At 40.9% G+C, this 15,737-nt stretch overlaps 1 protein-coding gene across 1 annotated transcript in view; it reads left to right on the forward strand.

Moving 5' to 3' along the window:
- Window positions 1–9,423, forward strand: part of cntn3a.2 (contactin 3a, tandem duplicate 2) — a gene marked incomplete at both ends in the record, with an annotated part of 30,089 nt that extends 20,666 nt beyond the window's left edge. The window contains 9 exons of the mRNA XM_080030509.1: window positions 199–357; window positions 1,805–1,954; window positions 2,068–2,138; window positions 2,749–2,983; window positions 3,488–3,597; window positions 6,776–6,962; window positions 7,317–7,429; window positions 7,615–7,783; window positions 9,326–9,423. Of these exons, the coding sequence (XP_079886635.1) occupies window positions 199–357; window positions 1,805–1,954; window positions 2,068–2,138; window positions 2,749–2,983; window positions 3,488–3,597; window positions 6,776–6,962; window positions 7,317–7,429; window positions 7,615–7,783; window positions 9,326–9,423 (1,292 nt within the window). The remainder of the gene's footprint in view (window positions 1–198; window positions 358–1,804; window positions 1,955–2,067; window positions 2,139–2,748; window positions 2,984–3,487; window positions 3,598–6,775; window positions 6,963–7,316; window positions 7,430–7,614; window positions 7,784–9,325) is intronic.
- Window positions 9,424–15,737: the final 6,314 nt, after the last annotated feature.

Genomic DNA, 15,737 nt, shown 5'->3' on the forward strand with positions numbered 1-15,737 from the left:
AAGATAACAATTAACTTAAACTTTATTAAATGCATTTGTAAGCTATCCCCAATAACTGCAGCCACGCCACAACCAATATTTCTTAGCAACTTTACAAAGCACAAACCCAAAGTCTTATACTTGTAAAAAGCGGACTTGGCAACGCTGTCCACATGTGCACCTACCTCACCACGGTGTGTGTTGGTGTGTTTGAGCCAGGTCCCCCCAGCCCTCCAGACTCTGTGACGGTGGAGGAGGTGACAGACAGCACGGCACAGCTGGCCTGGAGCCCCGGCAGAGACAACGGCAGCCCCATCTCCCATTACCTCATCCAGACCAGGACTCCCTTCACTGTAGGCTGGCAGAGGGTTAACACAGGTAAGCAGCACACACAAAAAAAGACACATTTTCGTCTTATACCACATGTGATGTTATTCAGTTAGTTCACGGATCCTCGCTGAGAAATTCTCTCGCAGCTGAAAGGTCAGAGTGTAGGGTCCGCTGAGATGGAAGGGAGTCTCACTCAAGAGAAAAGAGGTCATTGTATCTGCTTTTACATGATCTCGTTCAAGCCCCTGTAAGGCCGCTACACTTTCCTCAGTCAAAAGCCAAATCCTTTTTCATTATGCTTAAAGGTGGCATCAGCGACTCTGGAGAAAGCTTGTTGTCAAAAATCACTTTGTGTCAAAATCAGTGAATATCTCCTAACAATACGCTACCTGTCCCTACTGTGTGTTTGCGCTGAAAGAAAATCTGGGGTGAATCCAAAGCTTAGGCTTTATATAATTCATATAAAAATTGTAAATCCGCCACAGTTAGCCTAAAAGTCCCTTTTTTTCTGTTGTCTTTCTCTATGTGTTGAAAAGGTGACCTAAAATATTGTAGAATTCTATGCACAGTATACAGACATACCCATAACATAAAATAATTACCACTAAGTAAAGGCACAATAGAACATGCAGTAGTTAGAAACAATGCCTACCTAATAGGAAATATTGACTGAATATAAGACTTATCCAATTAAAGAAGCTGTCAACAATATTTTCATAGTCAAACGACGTGTAACGTGAAAGAGATCACTTGTAATGATGACCCCAATGATAATTATCATCAAACTCTGCAGCTCCCCTCAGCTCCGCAGAGCTTTTTCACGTCTTTAAAGTCAATTCTTTGGTTTTCCGGAACTGTTTTGTTTCACACACACTATACTATACTATCATTTGTGGTTGCAGCGGTCAGGTGTTTTCAGATAGCATGCTGTGGATAAGCTACCTGCCTTAAGACCTTTTTCACCAAAAGTTATAAACTCTGGTGAGAGAAAAGTGATGCATTAAGCAGCTTAAGAGCCAGATATGTCCCTCAGGAGTTGGTGGAGACCATAAACAGAGATAGAAGGAGATGAAATATTGGAACTTAAAAATATCAGATGTCGAGCAAAACTGCTCCAAGTGATGGCTAATGTTGCTCCCTAATGGCAAGATAAATCGGCAAATAAGCGACAATTGCTAACGGTGGTAATAAGTTCACCATATGAACTTAAGAGGTGGCAAGTAATATCTATATTAGACTGCTGCTCCCAAGTGTCCAAACAAAACTGTTTATGCAGGTTTTAAAAGCACTGTGTAGGATCAAAAATGTAAAACATCTTTGGCACCACCAATGTTATGAGAGTCACTGTTGCAGACAAGCAGCATGAGTAAACACTTTGCAGTGCCTTCTTCTGAGGTCATACCGTCTCTTGTAGCATCTCCCCACTAGCACGTCAGATTCACTCTGTTTGGTGAATTTTCATTTATATACTGTATTTTCTTCTTTATTGTTCTAGTCCCGGAGATAATGGATGGGAACATACTGACAGCCACCGTAGTGGACCTCAATGCCTGGGTGGAGTATGAGTTTCGGGTTTTGGCTAAAAACAGTGTTGGGGTTGGAGAACCCAGCCCCGTGTCAGTGAAGACTAGGACAGAGGACTCAGGTACAGAAAATGTTGAAAGGCAACTACCATGTCTTCTTTGATACCTCAGTATGTGTTTGTCAGTATGTGAATTTTTTTATATGGCTAGAACAAGGTTTGTTGTTATTGTGTAGTTCCTGATGCAGCGCCAGGTGACGTGGGTGGAGGAGGTGGAAGCAGAGCTGAGCTGGTCATCACATGGGAGGTAAGTCATCTGTCTTATGTTCTAGTCTGTTTTTCAAAATGGCTTCACTTAATCTTTCCTATCCTCGAGTGAAGTGCTCAACATTTCTTGCTAAATCAAGGGCCCTGCCCTGTTTGGCTTGTGGGTGTCATAAATGTGGGGTAATTGAAGTCTGGTGCTAAAGTTGTTGTAATTTCCTATCTAAGGAGACAGCATGTAAGGCAATTATTGTCATTTATAAGGCTTTGATCCGTGGTGAATTACTCTTCTGCAATGCACAAATGTAGAAAATGAAGTAAACCATTTGGGGACTTGGATAATAATGTAAATATTGGAGAAGTCATTAGTTTGGTTAGAGCTATCTCGTTATTTGAGTTTTCTCGTTTCATGAAAAACAGAAATAACTTTTCATTTTCAAAAGCTCCACAGACGTTCTGTAATGAGCTTAGATTATTTTTCTAAATGCCATTTTACTGCTCATTTCATTTCGTCAGGTGGGTCACAAAAGCAATTTGTGGGTCACGCAACCTCCGTTGAGAGTGGGCGGTGATTGTGTCAGCCCAGCGGCGGGGTGAACGTGAGCGGTTTGTATATGTTTTAATATCACTATAGTTTTGTGTTTCACTCTCAGCCTGTCCCCGAAGAACTGCAGAATGGTGAGAGCTTTGGTTACATCATTGCTTTCCGCGCCTTCGGAGAAGTTAGCTGGACTCACGTGGCCACCTCGGCTCCCGGCGCAGCGCGCTACGTGTACCGCAACGAGAGCATCGCGCCCTTCTCTCCGTTTCACGTCAAGGTCGGCACCTACAACAGCAAAGGCCAGGGCCCCTTCAGCCCCGTGGTCACCATCTACTCTGCAGAGACAGGTAAGGGAGGAATGGGTGGGGTTTTCTCAAAGCTGCAAAACTTGTTCTGCTTTCCACAAGGATAAAGAATCCTGAATGGGATTTTTTTTGCGTCTTCTGCGCTAAAGAAGCTTGATAAATAAAAAGATGAGCAGGAAAATAAATCTGCGGGAATCTCTTAACATGCAAAAAAAGGTTGAAAACTGGGAGGAAAAACTGCAACAAGTTAAGGTAAGGGTCGGCAGATTGCCTCCAAATATCACCACTCTTGTCAATGGCTTTTCCAAAACCTGAGTGAAAACCTGGGTGGCATTAAGATGTATGCGACTTCTCATCGTGCTTAGAGGGGGTCTCTCTATTTCCCAGCACCACCTGTGTGTGATGATTCATCCCAGTAGAGAGCAACAGGAATGCACAGTTTTAAATGTAAAAAATAAATAAAAAATTGAAGAGATTTGTTCTGCTTGTCTCTGCGCTGATAGAAGAAGGCAGTGATGCTCAAGTCTCCTGTTGTCTGTTTTTCAGAGCCGAGTGGGATGCCAGCGGGGGTTTGGGCCAGAAGTGTCTCAGCCTCTGAGATTGAGGTGAATTGGCAGCCTCTCTCCTTCACCCCTGAAAGGGTTCTGGGCTACGAGGTACATTTTACCCTTTAAATGGAAAGAGAAATCACACACAAACACAATTCAAACGCTTGTCATTGCGCCCTGTTGTACCTCAAAGCCATCACTTCCAAAAACTCTGCGTCGTCGCCATGGTAATGGCTGTTTCAGTTTGGGCAACTGTTATGGCCCCGAAATTATACAGCGCTTTGTACCGACACCACAGGAAAACATGTCAGGTGTTTTCAAGGGAAGAAATGAAAATTGCCCTTTCACATGCCTGTCAGTTATGTGGTATCATGATACAGGGCTCCATGATAGCCTGTGCTGCACTGTTATAGCAGGCCTCCTGTCAGAATGCCGACAACATACCATAGTAAAAAATATTGTGTGATGGTACTGAAATCTGTTGTGTAACACAGTCCCATGGGAATCGGTTACCGTAATTTTCGGACTATAAGCCGCGACTTTTTCCCCATTTTTCGACCCTGTTATTACACAGCACAGTATATGTTCTGTAGCTACTAGGGATGGGCGTTAGTAATCGAGTACTCCTCGTTTCAAATGAACTCGATTGGTGGATGAGGAAAATCGTTTTTTTTTTTTTTTTTTAGTGTTTGTAGCCTTTAGGCTGGCGGGCCGCCCCCATTTTAAAATGTTATATACGTGGACAAAACGGCACAAAACTGATCAAATAAAAATTAACAAAATTAAATATTTTGATGCCAGTGCAATAAACTGAGCGTTGTGTCAAACAGCAACTGCAAATAACTGCCACCTCCGTGCCACCGCAGCGCAGCCTGTGTTCTCCACAGCACCGCGGAGCTGAACACGGTCTCTCCTTCCTCAAGAACATTTTCAGGAATATAACTGTCCAATTATTTCAAAGCGGATGATAAAGTTATGTTTATAAAAAGGGGAGATGACACCTGTTACTCTCAGTCAGTAATGAGTAGACTCCAGGTGAGCATGCAAGGTGCTCTCCGCTTGGAAAGAAAAGTAAAGAAGAAGCAAGACTTACTTGGGCACATTCGCTCCGAGGCAACAACAGTTAAAGGCCTATTTCACCGGTGGGAATATCAAGGTGTATTGAATTCTGAGATCCTATGTAGTATAAATGTGCAAAAAAAATTAAATTGGTTCATCCTAGCCTGAGAAAAGGCTCATTTCTCTTTTTGTGACATCACAGAAAGAGAAATGTAGGGTTAGACAGTGAGACCATAAAACCTCTTTCTGCCTTTTCTCAGGCTAGGATGAACCAATTCCAATTTGTTTGCACATTTATACTACATAGGATCTCAGAATTCAATACACCTTCATATTCCCATCAGGTGAAATAGGCCTTTAAGAAGCCTTCAATAGGAATTAGTCGCGGTAATTATTCACGGACACGGAGTGAGCATTACGCGGTTGAATATAGGCTACCACTATCTGCTTTGGTGAGTTATTTATATGTATTTAAATTGTAGGATAATCATTTTATATTATTTGCTGCCCTTCTTATTTTAAATGGTGACTTAGGCTATTTTTTTATGTTACAACTACAGCCCATGCTTTTTTTCTCTTTTTTTCTCCGCACCGCAGACCTACTCGATCGGTTTAAATTGTGGCCTGTCTATTTAATAACTTTCAGTGAGGAAAATGTGTTTTAAACTTGTGGAAAGAAATCCTTAATATTATATGTTAACTGTGACTGTTTGACAATAAGCATTGAGCGCTTTATTGCGGTCAACCGTTGTTCTGCAGACAGATGCGTTGCGTTCTAAAAATAGAAAAAAGTTTAATGAGGAATCGATTGATCCTCGAGGAATGCAAGCGATCACACGAGTAGCGAAAACACTCGTGCCCATCCCTAGTAGCTAGGCTACTATTGCACTAAATGGTAACACTTGAGTACGTTATGCAAATATGCAACTTGTTTGTTGAAATGTTAATAAATGGGAGCTTCCTCAAGCAGCCATCTCTTTCCCGACAATCCCCTCTGTGCACGAACTCTTACATATGGTAATTAAACATTATAACACCTGCGGCTTATAGTCCAGTGCGGCTTATGGTGCGGAAAATACGGTAGTTTCATTATTAACAAAAAAAAATAGGAAATGTTAAATTATCCCATTTGAAACACAAAATGGATGACTCAGTTCTATTTTACCTTCAAAAACTGGGACAGCCTGATTACTTCACCTGCATACTTCTGACTGAATAATGAGGGCGATCAAAGAGCTTTAATGAGAAGAGGTTTTTGTTATTCTTGAGATCAAAGTTATTTCAATATTTCCATCTGGAAAAGAATAAGCCTTTGTGCCGTTTCATATCCGAGCAAATTCAACATCAGCAACAGCATTGAATTGCGGTGACAGAACGTTCCATGGGTGGTGGGTGTACGTATGCCATGTCCTTTGATTTTAAAAAGGATTAATAACAAAAACAGTCAGCTTTGTTGTGATTGATAACTTTAGTTGGTATTCAATGTGTAATCACTTATTTTGAAAGCATTAAAAAAATAGCTCCATTTTAATTAGTAGGAGAAAAAAATATTACATGCCGTGCGCTGCCACATAGATCAATGTATTATAGTGCTAAAACGATTAGACTATAAATCCATTCGTAGCGCGACAAGAAAATCTCGGCTCGCAATCATGAAGTAGAAAGGCAAAACTAGAAAAAAATTCAAATAGATTTTTTAATTTAACAAATACACACCTTTCAACATCAAAAACAGAATGTAAAAACTGAAAAAATTCCAATAGAAAACATTACATAAAATATATAAAAATCATGTGTCAAATTAGAAACAAGAGCAGGTTGTCTGAAGATAATTAAGGACGATGTCTTAAAAAAACAAATGTAATGATCTAAATCAAAGTTAGCCACACTAGTTGTTCCAATCAGAAGGGGCATTCAATTTAAAAGCAATTTATTTGGACTAAAATGATAGTGAAACATCCTAGGTACACTAGCAGAATACTAGCAGAATACAAATGATATAAATAAAGGTTTTGTAATCTCAGATCAAACATCCTGCTGGAAAGGTAAGATAGCTGTCTCGAGAGAATACACCCAGAGGTGATCATTTGACAACATCACATTTCTCCCAAGAAAGTACTTTGTGATAGAAAGTGCACACGTTTGTGTATGTAAAGTATGCATATGTAAAAAAAAAGTGTAACCTTTACACCCCAGATAAAGGAAAAGTGCTCTCTGTCTCAACCAGGTGGTATACTGGGAAGACGACACCAAACCAGAGACCATGGGGAAGGTCAGGGTGCCTTGGAACCAGACGTCAGTCACAGTGAGCGGCTTGGCAGGGAACACACAGTATTTCCTAACAGTCAGCGCCTTCAACACAGCGGGCACCGGTCCTTTCCTGCCTGCAATCAATGTTACCACAAGAAAGCCACGTAAGTTGCAGCACCCAAGACACAGCACCCTGCTGCTCATGTGTTTTGATTCACTCTGCATCCGTGCCAATTATAATTCAGGGCTTGGAAGCTATGAAGGGGCTTGTAATAAAAAGTCTACAAATGTCCCCAACAATGCAGTAAAAAAAAGAAAGTGAATAAGTGTGTTGTTGAGGCATGTTTTTCGTCCTTGTATCACAGAAGTAGAATATCTTCTTCTATTCTCATTCTTGGACATCTTGGATTCAGTGTTATCCACTAAAGAGAGATATTATCATTATTTTATAATGATGGTGACAGGGATATGTTTCTGTGCTGACATGTAGCAATGAATTTTTTTTTTATATGACGCAGCACCAGCCCAACCACCACTCAATGTGGAATGGACCCTAATTGGCTCACAACTGTCGCTTAACTGGGAACCCGTGGTGGCAATGGAATCGGAGTCAGAAGTTACGGGCTACCAAGTGAGTGTACCATCCTTAATGTGCTCCAGAAGTAGCATGTTTGCTCCTATTATTTATATCAGACTGAGTGAAAGCGCCGACCCCACCTGTGTGGTGTCTCCCTAAAAGCTGTCAGGCTGTAAGAATACATGTTTACAATGTGTCACCCGACATTGTTTTTATCCCTCCTCCCCCCCCCCATTCAGCTGTCATACAGGAGACAGAGACACAGAGTGGTAAACACACTAACAACAGCCAATTCAACAGCTGAGCTGACCCTCCCTGAAGAAGAAGACGACTACACTATCCACATTCGGACGCTGAGCGAAGGAGGGCTGGGCCCTGCCTCGGATCCTATTAAGATCCACCAACTAAGTATGCTTGTGCCGTCCTGTTAAATCAAGTTGTGGCTGTTGTGTGGTTAGAAATAATAATCTAATTTGATCTTGGACTTTTTTGGTTCCCTCTTAATTGGAAGAAAAATAAAAAAAACTTGAGTTTTCAGTCTACAGAAGTGGCCCTGAAATAAGCTGATGCCAACATGTTGTTAAGATTGGCAACATTTTACATATAGATTCATCAGGACCTCAATCTCTTTTTTTTATCCGACCAATCTTGTAAATGAAGTCACTTAGCACTTTTTAAGACCTGACAGGGACATTTTGTCCTCTGTTGACTCACCATTATTTGTGTCCCCAGTCACCCCCGTTGTGCTCTTCCAGGCTTATATTTTTGCTGAAATATGCAGTGCAATCCATCTCTGTCGCCACTTTTACTAGACGCTATTACTGTCTTGTGGGACTCCAGGGGGGGGCCTCTTCTACTGCTCTACATGCTAATTTGCATTGTTGATATTCTGGGTTGAATCCCTGAAAACAGCAGTAAAGATAGATAGAATTCCACACTGGCTTTTTCTTTTAAATTTCATTTGAAAAATAGGCTACTTTTTTTTCTTCCTTTGCCCACTGCAAAGGAAAAGATGAGGCAAAAGACAGCGCTGCGTTTATGGAAACTAGTAGCTTGGAAACATCAGAAGGAGTTCGGGAAGGTTTCTCTTCCATAAACGATATATGTTTTATCCAGGAAAAGGTTTATAATTGGATGTTATGCCATTAAAGGAAAAATAGTCAGTGATCCATGAGACCTAATTGAGTCACTTAAATCATACATGAGAAACCGGTGATTAGAGCAAACTGCATCAGGTTTCCTGGTCCCTTTACACCCAGCTCCCTTAATACTTTTTTTAACTTACAATACTGGTCATAAAGCAGAACATAAATGAGTTTTTACCACATTTAAAGTACCCCTGTGAAACACCAGTATGCATGTTTTATGTTTTGGAAATGTAAGTATCAGTCTCAATATCAGTGCAAAAGCATCCGTTTTGTATCTGCAGGTAATATAGCATGGAAATTAAACTTAAAGCTATAGTGCATAACTTATGTCGCCCCCATGAATAATTATGTGTAATTACAACAACACGGTCGGCACATATTAGGCAAGCCTTTGGTGTTCGCACACAGATCTTATACCTTATGCTGTACGTCCAGGTTTTTTCTTAGCAGTAGAATCAACAACTGAAACCTTTGTTGAGCTCTTCTTTGGATTTGTTCTGAGCTCTTGCGCCAGTGTCGGGGGGCGACACCAGTTAGTAAACGCTGCCATACTGAGAAATACAGAGAGAGAGAGTAGTTTTGCAGAGCTGATAGGCCTAATCAACTTTGTGTCGTTTGGCAATGGCTTGAATGTAACCGACATACAGCTATATGGAAAAGTTACGCACTATAGCTTTAAGGTCTAGTTTTTCATGTATTTATTGTTTCGATTAGTATTTCAGATGGGTCTTCCAAAGGCTTGGTGTTGGTGCTGCTGCCGACTTTTTAATGTTTTTTGTGTGTGTGTGTGTGTTTGTTCCAGGTATGAGTGCTCAAGGCTCAAGAGCCTGGAGCGTGGACGTCTCCCCCCTCTCCCTGCTGCTCGCCATCGCAATATCAACATTCAGGTCAACGTCGTGACACGATGACAATCTGTTTTTCCACCTTCTTATTGGTATTTGTTTTCTTCGATTCGTGAAAGTTGATGAGTTTTTCTTTTAAAAATGGATTTTGGAGGCTACCACATACTACTTTGCTGTGTTAGTTTGCGGGTACTAGGCAGCACAGGAGTGGAGCACACTGTCAGACACTTCATTATTGGTAAATGCTTGAGCTTTTTTCTTTCTCCACTCAGATCTGTTTGGACGTTTCTGCCAATGCTATCCATTTCAACTCTTTTTTTCCGAATGATTCAGATGCCTTACTTCAATTCACGTGCCAAAGTAGTGTCAGCCTTCTTGTTGTTATAGCTAAGACAGCTTCGTTCTTTCATCAACGTTTTATTCCTCGCCATCTCTTATTATTGAAGGTCTCAGTGTTCCTTGCGGAGGGCAGTGAGGAGGAGTTGTGTTTTGTATTTTTTGAATATATTTTCCTTTTTCCCTCTCCACATCTGATTTGGCGAATGTCGCAACATGTTCATTCACCCGTGCCTTTGGAGATTCTTGTGACGCCATCACTTTTTAGACACTAGCCATTGAAACTCAGTGTGTTAGAACTAAATGCAGCCACCTTCATATTTTACGTGCGCCATTAAAAAGTTGGTTGTGTCCTAGATGAAAGTCGTAAAACAGCTCACAGTGCCAGTGTTAACCATTTACCTTTTATCATTTGATTGTGTAGAGCTGAATGTACCATGAGGGCTCTTAAAGATGGAATGCCCCAGGCTGATTGTGATCCGATAGATGGATTGGACTTAACTCTGCATTCTCATAGCTTATATTGGCCTGCATATAGTATCATTTGGAGAGGTATTCTGCTAGTGTACTTCCTTCAACGCTAATACTGAAACAATCAGTCAATCGCCAGACAATAAACGACTAATATATGTCACTTATGAAGGGGAATATGCCAAAAAAGGTGTACGTTTGATTAAAATCAATTTGCAGAGCAGCTCCACCTCTGTGGGTTTTATACCATGGCCACATGCCCAAAAAACTGCTATATATCATCTAAATAAAACAAAATATCAGTCATTCAATTACTAATATTGCTATTTTGTATCAGTTCTCTGCTTTTACAGTACTGGCACGGCATAAAAAGTAGTTCCTCTAGCTTAAAATTCAGGGCTGTTTGTGTTGCTAGGCAACATGGAGCTAAGCACCAGACAGCTGATAGTAAGAAGGGAACAAAATGGCAATTCAGTCTGATCATCTGGCTGAAGGAGAGTCAAAAACACCACTAACTGTAAATTCATGTCTAAAGGAATATTTCCCACATTTTTTTTAAAAGATGCATATTCGCTCTGTGACCCACTTAGATGAGAGGTCAGTAAGAAAGTTGATTAGCTTAGTTTTGCATTCTGACTGGAAGCAAAGGAAACCACAAGCTTAGACTCTGTCCAAAGTTTACAAATGATACGCCTACTAGCTCTTCTGGAGCTCACCAATTAACACGTAATGTCTCCTTTGTTGAATGTGTTAGTGGCAAGGATATGCCTACTTCATCAGAACTGCATGTCAAATGGCGGAAAAGCCTGGAAAAAAATGACAATCACACTTCCCATAAGTGCAGAGTGTTATTTTCACACGCCATCATCCCATATTTTAATGGTTATCGCGTCCTACCCCTCACTGTAATGGCTGGCTTTACACTTTCACCAGAGTGGGCGTATGGAAAAGCTTTCTATGTTGTTGTCACGTAAAATGTCTTTTTTCTTCTTCTTCTTCTTCTTTGGTTCATTAGTTAATGCAGAGACATGAGAGTGAGACCGGTATTGATTTCCCAAATGTATTTCATCTAACTCTCAGCAAGGAAGCAAATAAGCAAATATCCCAATATGTCAAACCAATCCTTTAAAAGGGTTGAAACTTTTCCAGCCAGAAAATTCATTCTTGACCTCTGGAACAATAGTTTCACAAAATAATCTCAGCTAAAGGTCCTCCTACTTTATCCTGAGCTTTCAACCTCATCTATCCTCATCATACTATAAAGGGAGACTTGTGTGTGTATGTGTGTGTGTGTGTGTGTGTGTGCGTGTGTGTGTGTGTGTGTGTGTGTGTGTGTGTGTGTCGATCTGTCCTTCTAATATATTGCCAACGGGTCATTCAATCACCTTCACACTGGTGAAGAGGTTTGTGGACCTGCTAAAGTGCACGGGCACGTCCCCAACATGCACAGCTTAGGTTATCTTACTATAAACATAAAGGAATCTTCCTTTGTAATGTGTGTGTGTGTGTGTGTGTGTGTGTGTGTGTGTGTGTGTGTGTGTGTGTGTGTGTGTGTGTGTCATCGGATGTATTTCACACTTGTTGGGTGTGTTGCTGCAGTGCCAAGTGTGACGCTGTTGGGATCAGAACGGGCACTGCACTAGTCTTACTGTAACGGATGACGTCTCTGTTTGTCTGTCTGTCTGTTCTTTGAGTTTCTCACCAACCGTTCATCCGATCTACTTCACACTTGGCAGGTGTGTTTCTGAGGACACAATGGCGTGCAGTGCCAAATGTGAGGTTATTCCGATCAGCGGTTCTGTAGAAAACTGCCAAACTGACTTTGGTGCGAGAGTGTGCCTCTACCGAATAGACCAGAACCAAATCCAAGCGGTGGCACGGGCATGTTACAAACGGGCTGTGAACTAGTATCAGTCTCGTCTTAACTTCAGTCATGTTAACTGAACCAACTCTAACACAACTGAGCCAACTCCATTTGCTGATGAAAACTGTTGAGGTGCGGTCGAAAGAAAATCTCTGAATGTTTAATCTACCTTTGGGTTAAAATTTTTATTTGTCAAATCAATTCAATACGCATTGTGCATTCATTTATAATGGAAAACAAACTCCTGTGTCAGGAGGTAACTGTAAGGTAACCAGACACCACAACACCTGCCCGCCAATCAGAATCTAGAATTCTCTGTGGCTATGGTATAATAGCTTTATATTGACAAAACATAACATTAGAAAAACAGCACATTGGGCTCGGGGAAATTTGGATGCACATCTCTCTCTGTTTTTCTGACATTTTATAGACCTGGTGATTTATTGCAAGTAATCGTTTTGTCTACATCCATCTGGGAGACAAACAGTAGCCGTGCAGTCAATGTGCATCATCCGCCATTGCAGTCGAGACGAGAAGCATTCAAGCGCTGCCAATTGTGCCAGTCTGATCATTGAAATCTAGCCACCAGACATTATTTGGCAAAATGTATGGTCAGCTGTGTTATAATACTTTGTGAATTTGTCTCTTTTCTTGTCAGTTGTATAGGCTTTTTTTTTTTTTTACGTAGTAGGCTATGTGTTGTCATTGTTTATTTATGTATCCAGTGAACCCCAACTGCTCAGGTATTCAGACCTGCTTCCCCCTACCTTTCAATAGCTCGATAGTGGCCGCAGCAGATAGATCACCGACCTGTCAGCACAAGACACAAGGGGTCTATGTACCAGTCCGACTTGACAAATGGAAAGCCTGATATGTGCCATGATTTAGCAGACAGTAAAATATCTTAGTAAATTAGAGCAGGTCCGAGGGGCTTCCATGGGAAAGGGCATACTGGAGTAACGGCACTAATGACACCCACCCAAGACTAATGTGTCGCGATTTAGGGAGGACTAAATCAGGATAATCCCATCAAGATGACACCGGGAAGATTCAAGGGTGTGTGCATGTGTGTTCAACTGTGTTAGTAAGGGGCCGTAAAATATATGGTTTAAACTAATTTATTAGTTCTGGGCTTTGGGCAACTCGAGCATTGCAGACATTTAAATAGAATAATACAAGGTCAATATGGAAGGTAATAAAAAAAAAAAGTGTTTGAGTTTCTGTACCTCTATCAAATTTCCATTGATTGCTAGCGAAAAAGAAACGTTCCAAAATCCAAGGCCAGGTCAGGTCCCCTTGCAGGATACAGTTTGTATTAAATGTGAAGGGCGAAAGGTTTGTTTTTCTCCCCGATTGAGTGTTGATAACTTTCTGAAAGCAATCTTTTGATTCCTATTCCGTTGTTTTTGTGGCTTTTAAGTGTGGTTAATCTGTATACATTTGTTCCTCACAGAATGTCATTGTTAAGGTAACAAACGTTTACACAGGAAATTCATCTGGTTCTGATTTATTGTTTGAATGAACTAGAAAAAATAGACAACATTACAGTTTATGAACTTGTGTCTTTGGCACATTGAAGCATTGCCAACCTCTTTGTTTTGTATCGTATCTGTAATGTGGAGACTTTGACTTTGATTTTCTCTTTCTTATATGGTTCTCGATTGATTTGTTGTTGCTTTTTTTTGTTGTTTTTTTCAAAACTTCTGCACAAAGGTCAAGTGTTGCTTTAAAATACTATTCAAGAGCCAGTGTGGGCAAGCCAGTGCTAAATGAGATCTCTCCTGCCTTCATACAGTGTACCGTATGTATTTTGTTGTGTTTTCAAGCAATGCCTGGAACTGGGAGACCAAACTGTGGTGTCCTATTTCCAATTGTAATTCTCAGTCAAACCCTGAATCTGAAATAAACATGAGCAGAGAGAAACAATTCTTAGCAGCTGCTTTCACACACACAGCCTTTTGGTGCAATGGCACAAGCACTACCTGTTACAAGGTAGTCGGCTGGTGCACAACAGATAAAAGAGATAGTACTATCTACCGGTACTTTTTGTCTTTTTATACCAATGCAACTTTACAATTTTCTTGCCTGATCGGAAATTGATTTCACAAATTACTCTCCCCCCCCCCCCCCCCAAAAAAAAATGTACTCCTAATTCCATACAGACTGACGAAGTAACACAATTAGAGCTCTGGATGACAACGCTTGGCCTTTTTGTTGCCACTCCTTAGTATTTGGATGTCCAGGTGATCTCTGTGAGATCGTGGCGGTAAACGTTTTCATATTGAAAAGTCATCAGCTGATCTTGATATGCTGAAACTGTGCATGTATGATATCGTTTGGTGCATTTTGTGTTTTCTAAAACTGAGGGCGTTAATAAAAACAATTCACTGAGGATTTTTGTCTCTCTTGGATTTTTCTTCTTTGAATTATGTGTGGCACTGTGTCATTTTCAGCCTCAGCAGTTTTAGTGTCTCTTACTGCAGTAAGAGTTTGAGTGAGGCCTTGGGGCGCCATCAAAGCTATAAAATGCATAATATTATGAAAAAGCACATAAATGTGAGTCAATGGAATGGCAGCTATAATGTCCTGTTCGGTGGGTAAGGAACACATTTGTAGAGGATTTTGCTGCGTATAGTAATTGCTGTATTATATCATAACACATATCACAGATTCTAATGTTTTGAATACCTACATCGCTTACACTATCTAAAAGAATACGCAATGCAAAATGCATGTATCCAGCGGTTGCCTTGGTACTATAGCTTTTGCAAATAATATGGATTCCTTTCTTTGGCTTATTAGAGCGTGCATCTGCTGAGGTTCGGATACCTTCCCCTAAAACAACGGAATGACATGGAAAGCTACAGTGAGATATTGATTGAGCCAGTGTTGCAGAGATGCTTTTAAGATAATAAGAGGGAGAGGACACCCTGTGAAGAGATCAATAGGAAGGGGAAGTGAGGAGAAGAGAGGTTTCTCCCTACACACCACAGATCATCCATAATGAGATGGTGTGTCAATACCTCAGCAATGGCTCTTCACATGCTATTGACTACTGCATCACAGCACCAGGCCACTGTAACTTCTGTTAACACCAGACACTGGTGGTGGAGGGGTATTTATGTATGATCAGCATACCCACCGCACCGCATCAACTCCACTACTGCTGAAAACTGCATTGGATTCAGATACGGTTATGTTGATAGCTCTTACAGACATATTGGCTAAAACGGGATTGGTGTTTATTACTAATACTTACCCATATGCCCGCAACACAGTGCAGATGGGTGAGGTTAGTTGCTGCAGATTGCAAATATCAATACTGCCCCCTAATGGTATCAGCATCTCGGTGCAAGACTGTAGTCAGTCAGGTTGGATGTGTGTGGACCATAGGTGTGGACCGATACAGTGGAGATGGGGCTGTGTCTGCAGTGTCACTGCATTGAATGGGTGCATCGACGACCAGATCCTAGACATGCAGTTCGAAAAAAAAAAAAATCATGAATCATGACCAATCGTGATTTAGATCTAAGTATGGGGTCATAGTCGATACAATATTAAGAAAAATACAACCTCAAATGTTAGGCTACACATTATGTACACTTAAAACGTATATGTCAGTGACATTTTCAAACATTTGACACATGACTGTTGAGCAATTTTTACAATAAGATCCCGATAAATCAAGTGCCCCTGAGAGA

The sequence above is a fragment of the Ammodytes marinus genome, assembly GCF_949987685.1.
Source record: "Ammodytes marinus genome assembly, chromosome: 7".
NCBI classification, from domain to species: Eukaryota; Metazoa; Chordata; class Actinopteri; order Uranoscopiformes; family Ammodytidae; genus Ammodytes; species Ammodytes marinus.